This window comes from Panthera onca, chromosome D1, assembly GCF_046562875.1.
Source record: "Panthera onca isolate mPanOnc1 chromosome D1, mPanOnc1 haplotype 2, whole genome shotgun sequence".
Lineage (NCBI taxonomy): Eukaryota > Metazoa > Chordata > Mammalia > Carnivora > Felidae > Panthera > Panthera onca.
Window position 1 is genome coordinate 60,815,714 of NC_138348.1, and position 19,556 is coordinate 60,835,269.

At 36.4% G+C, this 19,556-nt stretch overlaps 1 protein-coding gene across 4 annotated transcripts in view; it reads right to left on the reverse strand.

Moving 5' to 3' along the window:
• The window catches only part of RSF1 (remodeling and spacing factor 1), a 155,320-nt gene that overhangs the window by 52,781 nt on the left and 82,983 nt on the right, over positions 1 to 19,556 (reverse strand). For all 4 annotated transcript variants that reach the window (XM_060605526.2, XM_060605525.2, XM_060605528.3 and 1 more), the window contains exons 3-5: positions 15,244 to 15,336; positions 14,598 to 14,803; positions 2,924 to 3,078 (exon numbers count right to left, since the gene is read on the reverse strand). In XM_060605526.2, coding sequence (XP_060461509.1) covers positions 2,924 to 3,078; positions 14,598 to 14,803; positions 15,244 to 15,336 — 454 coding nt within the window. The remainder of the gene's footprint in view (positions 1 to 2,923; positions 3,079 to 14,597; positions 14,804 to 15,243; positions 15,337 to 19,556) is intronic.

Here is a 19,556-nt window from a genome sequence, read left to right on the forward strand (position 1 = left end):
TATGAGTGCAAAATTTAACAAAAGAAAGACTTTTTCCAATTAGCAGAAAAAAAACTAAAATAAAGGTTAGGATTTCCTTCAACTTTGTTTTTCCCCATAAAATTTCCTTTTTTAATTTTTTCATCCCTTCTAAATTAGAATACAGTATCTAACATGGAGTAAAAATATAGATTCAACTTCATGGCATCCTGTAAGTAACTTCCAGGTGTATATCACCTAACAAAATATCCTGGGTCTTAAACAGAGAAGGACTTAAGTTATACCTAACACTTGCTTTGCAATCTATTATAGTCTGAGAATAACAGTCAACAAATTTTAAAGAGCTTCAAGCTCTTACACTAGTAGTATGACTGACCCTAATGTGAGTGTGAAAAAAATGAGTGTCAGCAGAACTTAGAAAAAGGATCAAGATTAGGAGATTCTAGATGGCCCTGAAGAATAACTAGAATTTCCACACTGGAGGAACATTATCTCGAGATAAAAGCATGATAAGACACAGAAAGAATGCCCAAGACACCAGGAGAAAATAAAGAAGTCTAGATAATCTGGAACCAGTGATCCTGTAAGAAAACAGTAGGAGACAACAGCAGAAAATAGTTTGAAGCCAGACTAGGAGATTCTGAATGGCAGTTTAAGAAATTCAGACTTTTTCAAAGGCAATTCTAATTACATTTGAAATTAAAAAACCAATTTAATTATTTAGTTAGTGAATGTTTTTGGACATATGATGCCATTTTTGGATCTTTTTTCTGCCTATTTTTATATGTAATGCATTTCTTCTTGGCATGTATATAAAAAGTAATTTTCCTAAGGTTAGACACAAAGCATGACAATTTAACAAAGAAAAATCTATTTTAGTTGCAAGAGTAAGAGTAGCCGTTTTATTCTTTATTCATTTCCTGTTTATTTTTTCCTCCCTGATGTCTGATTTCCGAATATCCCCCTAGCCCCCCGCCCAAGGGGGGCTATATCTAATAGTTTGTTTTTATCTAATAGTAATAAAAATGACAAGCCCAGAATCCCATTTCTTCGGTCTTGGTTGGAACAGAACATAATTACACCTGAGAGGATAGAGTAAGAGATAGGGCTTTGGGGACTAAATAAAACTGTCTACTACAAATTATATGTTAGTGCAGCATCGAAAGTACAGGCACTCTGGACAAAGACCCGAACGACTGCCCAGGTGTGAATACTGGGTGCACCACTAACCGGTTATGTGACTCTGGGAAAGTCACTCAAACCTCTCCGTATCTCGTTTCTCTCATCTGAAAACAACAACAATGAACTAATGTCATGCCTAACAGTTGTTGTGAAGATTATATGACTTACTATATGTAAATCACTGAGAACAGCACTTGACACATGGGCAGTGGTATGTGCCAGCTACTTTATCCACTTTAGTGTAAGCTTCACAAAGACAAGGATTTCAGTCTTTGTCTACTAAAATGGTGTTTGGAACACAGGTGTACAGTAAGCATTTCTTGTCAGATGCTTAATGAACTGAGCCACCCGGGGGGCCCCTCGTTGTGCTTTCTCTTAACTCTTGAGGGTGATAACATCAGCATTCACTAAGGAGTAGTGAAAGACTTTGTTGTATTTTTGAACAGACTTTGAAAGACTTTGTTGTATTTGAAACAAAACAGCTTTTTGAAAGACTGTTGTATTTAGACAAATACAAGGTTAGGAGGAAACTGCCTCTATAACCTTTTGCTATTCAAAGTGTGGTCCTTTGACCAGCATCATCAGTGTCACCTAGGTCCTTATTTAATATGGCAAATCGGCAGCCTCACATCAGATCAACTCAATCAGTGTCTGCACTATAAAAAGATCACCAGGTAAACAGCATGTCTATTAACATTTGAGAAGTACTGCCCTAGATCACTCTAGTTGAAGAGTATATGTGATACAAAGATCAGGGTTTAAATCTAGACTCTGACACTTTATTATCTATAGCAGTGAGTGCAAGTTTATAAACTTCCTAATTCCCTCAACTCTAAAATCGAAATAATAGTAGTAGTTACTTCAAGGAGCTGCTATGATGATGAAATGAAAATGTAACACACAGCATTTTGTGGGCTGCACTGTAACATGACTAGTGGGAATATAAAATGGTGCAGCACCTGTTAAAAACGGTATGGCAGATCCTCAAACTACCATATGATTCAGCAATTCCACTTCTAGGTATATACCCAAGAGAAGTGAAAGCAGGAACTCGAACAGATATTTGTACACCTGTGTTTGTAGCAGCACTATTCACAACAGCCGAAAGGTGGAAGAAACTCAACTGTCTACTGACAATGAATAAATAAAAACATGACACACATACACAGTGGATTATTACTCAGCCTGTCATTATGCTCGGTGAAATTAGCCAGTTACAAATGAACAAACAGTCTATGATTTCTTGAACACAAGATTCCTAGAGTCAGGGAAACTCAGAAAGTAAAATGGTGGATGCCAGGGGCTAGGGAGAGGGGTTAACAGGTACAGAGTTTCAGATGGGGAGGATGACTCCGGAAACAGACGGTGGTGACAGATGCCCAACAACGTAGATGTACTTCATGACACAGAATTGTACACTTAAAATAAGTGGTTAAAATGATAAATTCTATGTTATGGTCACTTTACTCCAATGATAAAAAAGAGTTCACTAAGTATCTTTGCATTCTTAAAATAGTAAAAATGTTTTGATGATCTGAACATGTTTTATTTAAACTTTTTAAATGTTCAATATAAAAGATGATAGTACTCAATGGCTTTTTGCTTCTTATTTTTCATTAAAGAAAAGAAAAATCAACCTCCTTCTACAGGAAGACTTCAACTTTTCAAATTGAGAGAATTCTAATTAATACAGCTGGAAGCAGGAGTAGAAGAAGAGAGAAGAAATTACAAAACAAAGCAAAACAAAACACACAAAAAAAACCTTGTTTAGGTGCTTCTTCCTCCTTTTTAGTCTCCTCATCCTCTAAGCTGGGACTTTCCCGGGAAGAGTTGTCCTGTTGGCTAGAGTTTTTCAGTAGCACAGGATCAATCTGTGCTTTCAGGAGGGCAAGAGTCTCAGCCAACTCGTTTCGATTTCTAAATAAGGGAAAAAACAAAACAGCATAAAATTCTTAATTCTGTTCTAAAGAGCTTTCAGAATAATACCTATTAGAAATTAAAATAAAAAGAAAAACACAATCAAGAACACCCAAAACCCTGGTACACCTCATCTTAATTAACTTGAATTTAAGTACTAGGAATTAATGCATATTAAATATACTATTCTGCAAAAGGAAGGAATCTATACTCTCTATTGATTAAAATGCCAATGCAAATCTCTTTGGCTGAAAAGAACAGTAGGAACAAAATTAAAATTCAAAATCTGGTAATTTTTAAAAGTACTATGCAATCTCTAAGAAGTACAAAAGCATTGTCAAATTTCCCTGAAGAGGCATTTGTTTTAAATAAAATGATTCAAGTTAAAAAAAAAAAATTTTTTTAACATTTATTTATTTTTGAGAGAGACAGAGACAGAGTGCGAGCTGGGGAGGGGCAGAGAGAAAGGGAGACACAGAATATGAAGCAGGCTCCAGGCTCTGAGCTGTCAGCAAAGGGCCCAATGTAGGACTGGAACTCATGAACTGCGAGATCGTGACCTGAGCCAAAGTCGGCCGCCTAACCGACTGAGCCACCCAGGTGCCCCAAAATGATTCAAGTTCTTGATTCATTTGTAAATAAGAAAGCTTTTCCATCTACAGAGAGAATAACATTTGATGCTGTTATAACATTATGATCCAGGTCTTTATGAATAATTACAGCAAAGTCAGCTCTTACAACACAGTTCAAAAACCTAAGAATTTAGGAAACTGGATGTTGTTCTCTTAATTATAGTTTGCAACTACAAGAAGAGACTTCAATTTCAAAAAAAAATACAAGAAAACCCTGGGGCACCTGGGGGGCTAAGTCGGTTGAACATCTGACTTCGGCTCAGGTCATAGTCTCACAGTTCATGAGTGCAAGCCCCACATCTGGCTCGCTGCTGTCAGTGAAGAGCCCACTTCAGATTCTTTGTCGCCCTCTCTGGCCCTCCCCCGTTTGTGCTCTCTCAAAAATAAATAAACACTTAAAAAAAAAATACATGAAAATCCCAAATAAATAAGATTTAACCTATCAATTCTCTATTTTTACTACCCAGACCAGAACTGTGTGAGAGATGATTGATTTAAATGCTGCCTATAGACAAGAAAACTCACTTGGGTATTTCTCCTCCCCAGATAAGCAATGCGTAAAAGTGAAGAGAACAATGAAACCCTGGACTAAGAGTTGGAAAAGTCAGCTCTAGATCTGCCACTGAGTTAATCAATACCATGATCTTCCCATCTGTGTTGTCAAAGCAATGTGTATACATCTCTAATCCTACGTAGTTTGTATTCAAATGAAATTATTTCTGTTCTTATCTGCCATGCCATACATGTCTCTATCCTGTCCCCTTCTACCTCCATCCCAACTTAACTCTGGTGACAGTAGGGACACTGACTTATGAAGTAGGCTCTTAAGGAAATATTTAATGAATGAATAGAATCCCTATTCCTAACCTAGATGACTGTGTCCCTGGACAAGTCATAGAGCTTCAAAAGGCCTCAGCTTCCTTATCTATAGAATAAAAGACAGGATTCGCTCAAACATTATTAAAACAGCCTCCTAAGGAAGTAATAAAATTGCCACTGATGGGAATATTAAAATCTTGTCATTGTATATGGTAATGAACACACAAGTTTATACATATTATTGTATATGGGAATGAATTCACAGGTTACCACATTACAAATAAAGTGAAGTTCTAGAATTATAAATTATCTAATAGTAGGAGGTCAGATTAAGATGCTCTTTCAGGATGCTGGCACTGCCTCCACATTACAAAAAGTAACTCAGAGATAAGTTAGAGATATTAAATAAATTTATTTTTGGCAAAGTTCACATTTTCTATAACTTCATTATACCAACCTGCCTCTAACCTAAGACTCTATCCACTTAATGTTATTACTTCTCTTAGTACACTGAGAATGCCACATGTATAAAGTGTCTCAACCTTCTTGTTATTTTTTGAAGTCATGCTGGGAACTGAATACATTAAGTTATTCACTGTATCTATTTTAAAAAGTTTCCAAACGTAAGAACCAATACTACCACAAAATCCATATTAATTATTTGACTAAACAACAAAAAAACTTAGCAGAAAAATTCATTAAAGAACTCCATAATGGGGCACCTGGGTGTCTCACTCAGTTAAGCGTCTGACTTTGGCTCAGGTCATGATCTTGTGGTTCGTAGATTCGAACCTCGCTCGGACTCTGTGCTAACAGTTCAGAGCCTGGAGCCTGCTTCAGATTCTCTGTCTCCCTCTCTCTCTGCTCCTCCTTCACTCATACTCTCTTTCTCTCTGTCTCAAAAATGAACATTAAAAAAAATTTTAATATTAAAAAAAAAACACCTCCGTAAAAGCTTTTAACCCAACTACTGGGTTAAAATGCAAGCCTCATGTAGTCATAATTGTATGAAAACAGACAACTACCCACCTTTGGAGTTCTCCTATTTTGATCTAAAAATGAAATTTAGTATGCTAAATAAGTTTTTTAAAAATCCCAAATTTGAGGATGCCTGGGTGGCTCAGTCAGTTGAACATCCCAACTGTTGATTTTGGCTCAGGTCATGATCTCACAGTCGTGGGATGGGAGTCCTGCATTCAGGCTACTTGCTGAGCATGGAGACTGCTTGGGATTCTCTCTCTTCCTCTCTTTGCCCCTCTCCAGTTCACATGTGTGTGCGCGCTCTCTCTCTCAAACATTTTTAAAAAATAAAAAATAAAAAAATCCCAAGTTTTGAACTAGTCAGAGGGGATTTTTATAAATAATCATATATTCAAATTATACCCCAAATTCTTATCACTATCTCCAGGAAATCTTAGACTAGACTATGGATGCCAACAATAATTCAATGGCTCTGTTCTCCTTCCTTCCAGTGCTTGTTTTTCTCTAAAATGTTTCGTCACTCAGGTGTATTAGATATAACCCTACAGGGGCGCCTAAGTAACGCAGTTGGTTGAGCGACTGAGTTTGGCTCAGGTCATGATCTCACGGTTTGGGAGTTCGAGCCCTGCATCGAGCTTGCTGTTATCAGGACAGAGCCCACTCCTGATCCTCTGTCCCCCAATCACTCTGCCCCTCCCCTGCTAGCGCGCGCTCTCTCTCTAAAATAAATAAAACACGAGATAAAAAAATAAAGATATGTCCCTCCAAAATACCATGCTCTCTTAGAATGTCAGGTTTGCATTTCTGTTCTCTTGGCTTGAATGTGTTTCCCATAGCTAACCCTAACTATTCTTTCAAAGACAAGCATAGAATGAATAAACAAATGTGGTATATCCATGCAAGCAATACTATTTAGCCATGAAAAGGAACACAGTAATGATTCTAAGTATATTAACGAACCCTGAAACCATTATGCTCTCTGAAAGAAGCCAGACACAACGGCCACAAATTATAGGATTCTATGTATGTGAAATGTCTGGAATAGGCAAATTATAGAAACTGAAAGTGGACCGGCAGCTGCCATGGGCTTTGTAAAGGGAGAATATGGTGAATAAAACTGCTAATGTCCAGGGTAGGCAGTACAGGGTTGCTCTGCTGGGTGGGGAAAATGTCCTGGAGTTTGAAAGCTGTGATGGCTGCACAACTTTGTGAATATACTAAAAATCACCAAAACTGTATTAAAAACAAAATTAATCGTGGCTTAGGGGCACCTGGGTGGCTCAGTCGGTTAAGCATCTGACTTTGGCTCAGGACATGATCTTGTGGTTCGTGAGTTTGAGCCCTGTGTCAGGCTCTGTGCTGACAGCTCAGAGCCTGGATCCCGCTTCAGATTCTGTGTCTTCCTCTCTCTGCCCCTCCCCTGCTCATGCTCTCTCTCTCTCTCTCAAAGAATAAATGAACATAAAAAAAAATTTTTTTTAATAAAAAAATTAATGGTGGCTTGGATAAGAACATAGCAATGAAGGGGATGAGGAATGACCAAACACTGGATACATTTTGCACAGACAGCTGTTTAGATTTGCTGATAGAGTGGATGTGAAGTGTGAGAAAAAAGACAAGTCAAGATTGTATCCCAAAGTTTTAGCTCCAAGCAGCTGAAAGGATGTGGCTGCTATTAACGGAGATGGGACAAAATGTTGAAGCAGAAAGGTCAAAAGCTCAGATTAACAGGCAGATTGATTTTGACGTAACAGATTCTAAACTCTTGTGTTTTACTATCTGTACCTTAAGTTAATTCAGACTTTGGTGAAATGGAGCATATCATCCTAATTATTATATTGTGAAAAATGATTTTTCCTAGTAGTCTAAGTCTAAGGTTTGCTCAGAGTTAGAATTAGTGGTAGGGATTAAACCTTTAAGAAGCAATTGAGCTGGTAGTACAGTACAATAAAAACTTAAAAAAAAAAAAAAAAGACAAAACAAAAACAAAGCCAAGCATAGGCATCATCTTCTCCCAAGTATGGGTTAGGTATCTGATTCCTAAATAGCACACCAGAATGATCTCCATCAGAGATCACATTTATGATCCTATATTATCATTTACTATTTCCCTGTATCTTTCTCTCACAGTTTGGAACTCCTTAAGAAACTACATCATGTCTTTGCATTTCCAGGGCACAGCACAGTGTGAATATAGCAACTCTGTAAATATATATAGTATAGGATTACAAGGTTCGGTAATATTCTACCTTTTTTTCATCTGATTGCAAATTAATGAGGTGACAAAATAGGGAAGATAATGGAATGTGACAGTATTTCCTATGGGGGCCAAGAAACTGAAGGAAGGCATTAATGAGTAATATCAACAGTATTGATAACAGAACTTAACATCAGTGAGTGATTACTGTGTTCCGAGCACTACTCCAAGCACTTTACATGAACTAGTTCATATAATTCCAATATAACCTGATTATAGGTACTGTTGTTATTACCCCCATTTTATAGATGAAGAAAGTGAGGACACTGCAGAGATGTATAGTAATCTGCCTAAGGTTGCAGTTAGCATAGATTAAAGGCAGGACTGAATTATAGTCTGACTTCAGAGACCATCTTCTCAATCACTGTGCTATACTAGCAACATATGGTTTACAAATGTCTTTGACAGAGTCTGTAATTTTGGGTACATGAAAACTCAACCTGTTTAGAATTCAGGTTTTTGAAAATGATTGTTAAACCCTTTTAATTCTTAAAGCATTTTTATTGTATAATTTACATACTTTGAAATGAAAAGATTTTAAATGTTCAGTTAATCAGTTTTGACATTTTGATTGCTTTCAAGTTTTGGCAAGTATGAATAAAGCTGCTATAAACATTTGTGTGCAGGTTTTTATGTGAACATAACTCTTTAACTCCTTTGGGCAAATACCAAGGAGTATGGCTGCTGGATCATATGGTGTTTAATTAGGTAAGAAACCATCGACTGTCTTCCAAAGTGGCTATGCCACTGTGCATTCCCACCAGCAATGGCAGAAAGTTCCTGCTACTCCACATCCTTGTCAGCATTTGGTGTTGACAGTGTTCTGGATTTTGGCCATTCTAATAGGCATATAGTAGTATCTCATTTTAATTTACATTTCACTGATGACATATGATGTGGACCACTTTTCATGTGTATATCTGTTCAAATATATGTGTGTATTTGCCATCTGTATACCTTTGTTGCAAAGGAATCTGTTAAGGTCTTTGGTCCATTTTTAAATCACGTTTTCTTATTGTTGAGTTTTAAGAGTTCTTTATATATTTTGGATAACAGGCCTTTATCAAATACATCTTTGGTAAATATTTTCTCCCAGTCTGTGGTTTAGCTTTTTATTATATTGACAATGCCCTCCCAGAACGGAAATTTTTAATTATAATGAAGCCCAGCTCTTATCAATTCTTTCTTTAATGGATTGTACCTTTGGTATTGTACCAAAAAAGTTATCAGCAAACCCAAAATTGTCAATCTGCTTCTGTGCTATCTTCTTAGACACTTATAGTTTTGCATTTTATATGGAGATATGTAATTCATTTTTAAAAAAAAATTTTTTTTAACATTTATTTATTTTTGAGACAGAGAGACACAAAGCATGAACGGGGGAGGGTCAGAGAGAGGGAGACACAGAATCTGAAACAGGCTCCAGGCTCTGAGCTGTCAGCACAGAGCCTGATGCAGGGCTTGAACTCACGGACAGCGAGATCATGACCCGAGCCGAAGTCAGCCGCTTAACTAACTGAGCCACCCAGGCTCCCCGATGTGTAATTCATTTTGAGTTAATTTTTCTTAAGGGTGTAAAGTGTGTGTCTAGATTAAATGTTTTACATATGGATGTCCATTTTTTCCAACATCGTTTTTTCTCCATTGTATTGTCTTTGCTCCTTTGTGAAAGATCAGTTGACTATATTTATATGGATTTATTTCATAGCTCCCTATTCTGTTCCACTATATATTTGTCTAGTCTTTTTTTTTTTTTTAAGTAATCTCTACGTACAACATGGGGTTTGAACTCATGACCCCGAGATGAAGAGTCACATACTCCACCAACTGAGCCAGCCAGGCATCCTTATATTTGTCTGTTCTTTCACCAATACCACACTGTCTTAATTACTGTAGCTTTATAGTAAGTCGTGAAGTTGGGTAGTGTCAGTCTTAGAATTTTGTTTTTCTTCATTATTGTGTTGTCTATTTTGTGTTTCTTGCCTCTCCATATAAACTTTATTTTATGAGAAAGAGAGAGAGAGAGAGAGACAGGTAGAGGGAGAGAGAATCTTAAGCAGGTTCCACGCTCAGTGCGGAACCCGATGTGGGGCTCAATCCCACAACCCTGGGATCATGACCTGAGCCAAAATTAAGAGTCAGACGTTCAACCAACTGAGCCACCCAGGTGTCCCTCTTCATATAAATTTTAAAATAAGTTTGCCAATATCCACAAAATAACCTCAGAGATTTTGATTATGATTGCATTACATCTATAGATTTTAGGTTGGGAAAAATTGACGTTTTGGCAATATTAAATGCTCATATCCACAAATATGGAATATCTATTTATTTAGTTCTTTTTTGGTTCTATTTATTTAGTTCTTTTTTGGTTCTTTCATTAGAGTTTTATAGTTTTCCTCAGATAGATTTGTTTATATTTTGCTGTATTATACCAAAGTATTTCAATTTGGGGGGAGATAATATACATGGTATTGTGTTTTTAAATTCAGATTTCACATATTCACTGATGGTATGGTATATAGGAAAGCAACTGACATTTTATATATTAATCTTGTATCTCGCTACCCTGCTATAATCACTTATAAGTTCCAGGAGAGTTTTTTGTTAACCCCTTCAGATTTCCTACATAGATGATCATGTCATTTGCACATAAAGATGGTTTTCTTTTTTGCTTCCCAATCTATCTCTTACTTCCTTTTCTTACTGCATTAGCTAGGACTTTGAATACGATGTTGAAAAGGAATTTTTAAGGATTTTTACATCTAAGTTGATGAGAGATACTGGTCTACACTTTCCCTTTCCTGTAATGTCTTTGTCTGGTTTTGTTATTAGGGTAATGCTGGCCTTATAAAATGAATTAGGGATTATTCCCTCTCCTATCTTCTGAAAGAGACTGAAGGGAATTTAATTCCTTCCTTAAATGTTTGGTGGAATTCACTAGTGAACCCATCTGGGCTTGTTGCTTTCTGTTTTAGAAGGTTATTAATCATTGATCCAATTTATTTAATAGATAGAGGCCTGTTCACATTGTCTACTTCTTCGTGTGAGAATTTTGGCAGATCATGTCTTTTAAGGAATTGGTCCATTTCATCTAAGTTATCAATTTGTGTGTACAGAGTTGTTCATGGTATTTCTTTATTATCCTTTTAACGTCCCTGGGATTTGTAGTAATGCCCCTTCTTTAATTTCTGATATCACTAATTTGTGTCCACTCTTTTTTTCTTAGTTAGCCTGGCTAGTGGCTTATCAATCTTGTTGATCTTTAAAAAAAAAACAGCCTGTTTTATATGCAAAATTTTTCCAAATATTGCTTTCACTGCAAATTTTCAACCACAAATTTTGACAAGTTGTACCTGCATTTTCATTTAACTCAAAATATTTAAAAATTTGTCTTAAGATTTCTTCTTTGACCCACATGTTATGTAGAAGTGTATTATTTAACATCTAAGTATGTGGAGATTTTAAAGCTCTCTTTCTATTACTGATTTCTAGTTCAATTCCATTTTGTGGTCTGAAAGCAGACACTGTATATTGCCTAGGTACTAAATTTTAAGAAGATCAAATATAGAAAATTCTTTTTTTATGGATCGCTATTTTTACAAAAACATATTCCATTTGATTTTTAAATTGCAAAGTTCAGTTTTAAAATTTATCAGGGGCTGACTTACAGGGATGCTTAGATGGCTCAGTCAGTTAAGCATCCAACTCTTGTTTTCAGGTCAGGTCGTGATCTCACGGTTCATAAAACTGAGCCCTGTGTCAGGCTCCGCACTGATAGCGTGCTTGGGATTCTCTCTCCCCCTCTGTCTCTGCCCCTCCCTGGCCTATGTGTGCACTCATTCTCTCTCTCTCTCTCAAAATAAAAATACACTTAAAAAAAAAAAAGGCTGACTTACAGCTTGAAAAAACTCAGAATTCTAGGGGCGCCTGGGTGGCTCAGTCGGTTGAGCGACCGACTTCGGCTCAGGTCATGATCGCGCGGTCCGTGAGTTCGAGCCCCGCTTCGGGCTCTGTGCTGACAGCTCAGAGCCTGGAGCCTGTTTCAGATTCTGTGTCTCCCTCTCTCTCTGACCCTCCCCCATTCATGCTCTGTCTCTCTCTCTCTCAAAAATAAATAAATGTTAAAAAAAAAAAAAGTCTGATTAAAAAAAAAAAGAAAAAACTCAGAATTCTAAAGACGAGCTAACTTTTGTCACATAACCTTGTTTTAAGACTGAGACAGAAACATATTTCCAACACCAGAAATCTCCATGAAAATTAGCAATACTTTGAAGAAATAGTTTTAAACAAAAGAAGCAGATTTTTCATGTCACTAGTAAAAATTATATTCACCAATGAAGAAAAATATCCAAGAGCGATGTATTAAATAAAAAAGTCAAAATTCTATTTGCTTTACTTGCTCTTCATTTATTATCTCAGTTTCTAAGTGAATTTCTTGCCGAAAAGATTACTGCCTCCTTAAAAACTCCACTCATACAAGTTTAGAAAATGCTTCTGACAGCATCGATCAGTCTTCAGACAACAATTTCTCTGCAATATAAAAAAAGCAAATGTTCTCACTTCTGTAAGCACAGTTCTACTTCCCCATAATTTGTATCCACGGATCCTGGCTCAGTGCTTGAGAGAAATACTCTTACACAAATCAATCCTTTAGATGTTTAAAGATAATTATATCTCCCTAAATTTCTACTAAATCAAATATTTTTAGTTCATTCAATCTTCTTCTTTGTGGTTCTTCCCATAAAGCATTTATTCTACCATATTAATATTCTTCTTAGAGTTAGGCATCCACATCTAAATACTAGACTCCAGGAAGGATGTCATTACAGCCAAGTGGGATAATGTCCTACACATTATTTTGGGTACATAATGTATTTTAATGACAATGAAGATCATAATTTTGGTGACAGTCAAGAATAACACAATGCTTTTCACATTCAACATTCACAAAAATAAGAGACCTATATGGACAAGACGGTTCGCTACATTTGTCAAAATTAGTACTACTGCATCAAGTTAAAGGTAACTAAAATGCCTTGTGACAGAACATGTCAAGTATATGAAGTATAAACAGACCAAACTGAGGATTTACGGAAAACCATGGTACTTCCCCAGAAAATACATATTATTATATAAAACTAAGAGCTATTATTTATAATATAAGGGATTTCACAGGTGCCTGAAGCCCATCTATAGATCCCAAAGCTACATTATTCATTAGTATAACCATAATTGCTCAGCATCGTACCTAATTACACAAGTAGATATGCAATATAAATTTATATATTCCTCACAATAACTTTACTATCATCCTCATTCTAAAGTGCAGAAAAGTGAATATCAAAGAAATTAAGTAATCTGCCTTCAGGTGGTAAGTAGAGGAACCCAGATTCAAGCACAGTTAGCTCTAACCGCATCATCTAAACACTTCTCTCACATCATCCATCAGGGTATAATCTACGCTATACATTAGAAATTGCTTTAAGCATTATGACTGATCAGAAATAATAATAATGGTTTTTCTCTGTCAGATTTTCGTCATCTACAAAGTAGAGAATATTTCTTAAACAACTATGCAAGGTGGATACAAGAAATAGTACAAGTGGTAGAACATCACGAACAGAACCTCATTCAACGTATCACAGGGAGAGATGGTAAGTGACTTTCATTTCAGGATTATTTGTTTAGTAAATTAACTATATGGAGAACCAGACTATATTATAGTATGATTGAAGGGAGCTTATAAAACAAGCCCCTACAAAGTCATTCAACTCACATTAATTCTCAAGGAATTGAAGTTGAGCTTCTCTGACCCAAACAAATATTCTAAATTTCCACAGATTCCCTCTTCAAAACACTAATAAATAATCACTAAACAAAAATCTGCTAAAACTCAAATGAGCAAAAACAGAGAGGAATAAAAGTCAAAGGAGTTTTTCCTAAGTCAGGTTATATATCCACTAGTTCTCCCTACTTTAGTTATAGATTTAGTTATAGATCCTGATAACTTTGAAATTAATATAAAATGTGGGTACTAGTGAAATAAATTCTAAATAATTAAGTTGCAAAAACAGAAAGTTAGAGACACAAGATTCTGAATAATGATCCCAGAGTCACTTATTAATCAAAAAATAAAGTTTTATTTTAAGGTTTTACATGAAATGTTTCCAAATATATCAATCAATACAAATAAGAGGGTACCTGGCTAGCTCAGCTGGTAAAGCAAGTGACTCTTGATCTCAGGGTTGTGGGTTCCAGCCCCACATTGGGTGTGGAGATTACTTACAAATAAAAGCTTTAAAAAATAAATACAAATAAGGAACAAAGATTTTTTTCCAAAAGACTACCAAACCCCGCCCCCCCCAAAACCCACAAGATTTGTCAGATTTCTTCAGAACCCTAATGAAGAAATGTATACATAGCAAAAATTAAAAATATACTAAAGTGCAAAATGAACTGGCCAAATGAAATAAATTATGCCTAATAGAAAACTATAGCTAGGTAAGAACCAAGTAATACTTTGCTTGTATTGTTGCCTAATGATGGGTTTTTCCGTGCATATTATTGCTACAGTATTATTTGTCAGATTCCATCTTCCTGAAGCATAACGTACATGTGCTAATATGGACCACCATGCTAAATGTAGTTATTTATTTGACAAATAATTAAGTGCCTACTATGGGTATTGTGCTGGTCACTAGGCTAGGTCCCAACAACTCTCCAAACCCACAAAAAAAGGACCACCCCAGCCTCAGAGATAATAATCTTATAGAGAAGAGATTAAAGAAACACACAAGTAAACATGAAAAGACTTCAATAGAAGATACCTGACAATGCATTTCCATGAAGAGCCATCTTGATCGTCTTGTTCTTCTATGTACATTCTGACATTGTGATCTTGATCCAACTGGTACCAGTACATAAGGCCATCTTTGTCTCGGCCAATTGGCTGGAGACGCATGGTATCAGCATCTTCTTCATTGATAATGTTTTTGAATTTGAGATTGTCATCAAATTGACACTCGCAGAGGTACTGGAAAATAGTCATAACATGGCTTAAAATACTCTATAAATGTTTCTCCATCACAGTAAATGTGATATGTTTAACCACAGAACTGATTCAGGAACAAGAGCAGAAAAAATACATGTAGTTTATCCATCTTTCACTATCCTCTCCCCACTTTTGTAAACCTGTTTGGAATAACCAATTTAAAAAGATATATTTCAAGTTAACGTTTTATTTTAGTATTTTATAAGTTTATAGGCTTATTGTAATCAATGACACAAAAATCATGTTATATTTCAAGAGCACTATGTTTGTATTAGTCTCCCAAATTTCTTTCTTATGTATAAAATTTCCTTATGTATAAAATTTTCAATGATTCTTTCTGTTAAAGCTTTTATGCACATTATTCTTGAAATGGCTATCAGTGAATTAATTAAAATAATTGTAACAGATAATAAATTCATTACCTTTAAGAGCGCTAGTTTGCATTCAACACTCATTTCAAGATAGCCCTTCTTCTCCATCTCCCATGCCCAGGTGCTATTAAACTCTTGACATATCTGTAAGAGAAAGTTAATATCTTAATACATAAAATTTCTATTAACATTGGTATTTTGTTGTACAATTATGTTAACTGTTCTGTTTATATGTATTTATAATGGAACAAGTTTGTAACAAATACAATCCAAGCCAAATCAACCAGAAATGTTAACTACTGATTGACTGAATTAAAAAAAATTTTTTTAATGTTTATTTATTTTTGAGAGAGAGAGAGAGAGAGAGAGACAGACAGACAGACAGAGTGCAAGCGGGGGAGAGGCAGAGAGAGCTGGAGACACAGAATCTGAAGCAGGCTCCAGGCTCTGAGCTGTCAGCACAGAGCCCAACATGGGGCTCTAACCACGAGCTGCAAGATCATGACCTGAGCTGAAGTTGGATGCTTAAATGACTGAGCCACCTAGGCGCCCAGATTAATGACTGAATTTAAGGCAAGCAGTGATCTCTGTAGCTCTCTCCTCTGCTCTCAAGAATATTATACACATTTTATGGCACATTTTCCCAAATGCAAATAATTATCTGATTCCCCTTCCAAACCACCTAGAAGTTCCTTGAGGGTAAGGACAATAGTTTTATCACTATGCCTAGAACAGAAGTAGGTTCAAAAAGCATGCCAAATTGCAGGCTATTTTTTAAAGTTTATTTATTTATTTTGAGACAGAGAGAGAGAGAGCGTACGCAAGCGGGGAAGGGGCAGAGAGAGAGGGAGGGAGAGAATCCCATGCAGGCCGATGTGGGGCTCGATCCCACAAACTGTGAGATCATGACCTGAGCCAAAATCAAGAATCAGACGCTTACCTGACTGAGCCACCCAAGTGCCCCTGTATGCATATTTTTTAACAGAGCCACTCTCCAACTAAATGTCCTCTTTATGGGTAAAGATTCTATTGCTTGGCATTTGAGACCTTCTATAATGTGGCATTAACTTAAATTTCTAGGCTTCTCTCCCTATACAAGCATATCAGGCAAACCAGAGTCACTGTAACAGTCTGAGGAAAGACACGGATAACCATACTACTCAATAATAAGGACTAATCAGGAGAAATGCCATGGACTGTACGACCTCTGTGAGCCAGTTTCCTCAGAAATAAAAGGGGAGCAGTAATAATATTGATCTTAAAGGTTATAAAATAGGCATGAAAATGATATAAAGTGTCTAGCAACTTCATGCTCTTTGGTCTAATCCAAGGAGTGAAGAATATAATGAAGGCCAAAGGAAAAGAACCAACCAAGGGACAAGATTATTTGGGAGCTTATGCAATTAGCTAGATAGGCAGGCAGGAGAAAAATAAGCAGACAAATGGGATTGCTTATATAACCACATCAACCTAGAAAGAAGACCGGGCTGGCCCTCCTAGGAGTTTTACCCTTTTCCTATCCAGCACCAGTGTCATCTTTTTTACCGATTGTATAATAAAATTATAGGAGATCGTTGTTAGGATAGAAAAAGAAAATAAGGGAAGCAGTATGGCCAGGAACAACATAATGGGAGATCTTCAAAGGCACAAAGGAAGAATAAGGTTGCCATTCTCTGGAATACCGTAAGTCTCTGACTGTCAATACTATCTTTTGTAGAGAGAGAGAGAAAAAAAATTGAGATATACAAAGTAAAAGGAAATTTTTGGAATATTACACAGGGAGGACCCTAATGTAATAGCTAAAAAGTCAGAATTTGAATGGACATTTTGCTGAAGAATATATACAAATGGCCAATAAGCAGAGGAAAGTATGATCATCATGAGTCATTAGGGAAATGCAAATCAAAACCACAATGGAATACTACTTCATATCCATAAGGACAGCTGTAATCAAAAAGGAAAAATAATAGTAATGTTGGTGAGGATGAGGAGAGACTGAAACGCACAGGTTGTTGACAGGAATGTAAAACGGTACAGCTGCTTTGTGAAAAAGCCAATCAGTTCCTCAAAATGTTAACACTGAGTTACTATGTGACTTAGCAATTCCATTTTTAGGTATTTATACAGGAAGAGAGAAAACACATGCCCATGCAAAAACCTGTACAAATGTTCATAGTGGCATTTTTTTATAAAAGCAAAACAGTGGAAACGATCCAAATATCAACTGATAAATAATATATGGAATAAACATACAATGGAATTTTATACAGCTATTAAATGGAATGAAGTAGTGACACCTTCTACAGCAGGGACAAATTTTAAAAACATTAAGCTTGGTAATAGAAACCAGATACGAAAGGTTACATACTGTATGGTTCTATGTATATGAAATGTACACAATAGTCAAATACACACAGACAAAAAGTTTATTAGTAGTTACGTTGCCAGGGACTAGGTAGAGGGAGGAATAGAGTGATTGCTAATAAGTAGATTTCTTTTCCAAGTGATAAAAATGTCCTAGAATTAACGATAGTGGTGATGATTGTACATCCTTGTGAATATACTAAAAAATACTGAATTGTGTATTTTAAAAGGGTGCATTTCATGATATGTGAGTAATATCTCAATTTAAAAAAACAGAGGGACAGTCAAGAATGTAGAACCCAGCTTATGACTTGTGAGTGCTCTGCTGTATACCATGCCCCTAAAAGAAGAGGATGTTTGTTGACCATCTTTAATGGGTAAGGCTGAGTCTGGGGAAGCACACCTCTGGTATCTGAGAGGGGCTGGGAATGACACAGCTCCAATGCCTGCTCAACAACCCAAGCACGAAGGCTCACGCAGTCACAGATACCAAATACAAACGAACAACTTTTAATTATCTTTCACCGTGTGAAAGGGGAAAAAAGTGAAAGAGGAGTAGATAAATAGATAATTAAGATACAGGCCTCTCTGCCTCATACTACTTACCTTTCATTTACATACCTTATTTATATAGTTTAGGGTACAAAACTTTTGTGCTGATATTCTGATATGAATATGCTACTCATTTTGTTTCTTTAAGGGCAATGTAGACATATTATTATGCCATTTGAGGAAAAACAAAACACCTGAAACTTAATATTAGATATACCCAAATAGCCATTACCTATTGTTATCACAAAGTAAAGACTGTTAAAAAATGAGTACTCTAAATGACACTTAAACAGTTCTGCAGGACCATATAAATTTGTATCAGAGGTCAGCAAACTTCTTCTGTTAAGGGCCAAACAGGAAATAATTTAAGCTCTGTAGACCATACAGTCTCTTTTCAACTATTCAACTCTGCTGTTCTAATGCAAAAGCAACCATAGAAAATACATAAATGAGTAAACTTGGCTATGTTCCAATACCACTTTATTTATGGATAAGGAAATTTGAAATTCATAAAATTTTCATATGTGTCAACCATTCTCCCAACTATTTAAATATGTAAAAACCACTGTTAGTTTTCAAGCTATACATAAGTAGACAGCAGGACAGATTTGGCCTATGGGCCAACATTTGCTAGAGCACCAGAAACTAGCTGTGTCTATCAGAGACTGTCTATGACAGCTATTCTTGGATCCTTGTGAGACAGGAAAACTAAAGGGACTCCATGAAAAAGTCCCTTTTTCCCTGCTTCTATTCCTGTTAGGACCAACACTCCCGCCTTTTACATGCCTTATAAAACAGATAACGTATGTCCTCCTTGTAAAGGTCAAGGAATTAATGATTTCTTTGGAAACCTTCCAGCATAATAGATAACATCTAAGGAGTGACCAGGCAAGGTCATCATGAGTGTTTTCCAAGACCACTGACTCATTAAGACCCCCGGCTCCAGTGCACAAGTGACTTGTGGAGAACACCCGTTCCCAGATGCCAGAGAAGACTTGTGCACTAGAGCACAATCCTCAATAAAAACCCAGACCCCAAGCAAAGACAAGGCTCACTCTCCTTTCCTTTCTGAGTCTCCCAGATGCTCTGTCTGTATCTGCAACTCTATGTCTTCAATACACTCTGCTCTCACTTCCTCTTGGTTTACATTTGATTTCTACACCATGCAAAGCCAAGGACCCTCTTGGCTGTTCTGGAAGACCCTCTGGGTCTGAGGACCCAGCCAGCCTGCATTGCTTGGAAGCAAGGGGATCCTCACTAGGTTGGTAATTCGTATTAACTCCCTAGGATCCAACTTGATTCTGACCAAATAGCCTTGTAAATGTAATTTGGTTTTGCATGCAATTTCTCTTTAGAGAATGTTCCAGCATCCAAAACATGAACATTTCTATACAATGTTCATATTTATCACTCTTTAAGTTATTATTCTATCATACTGATTTTATGTT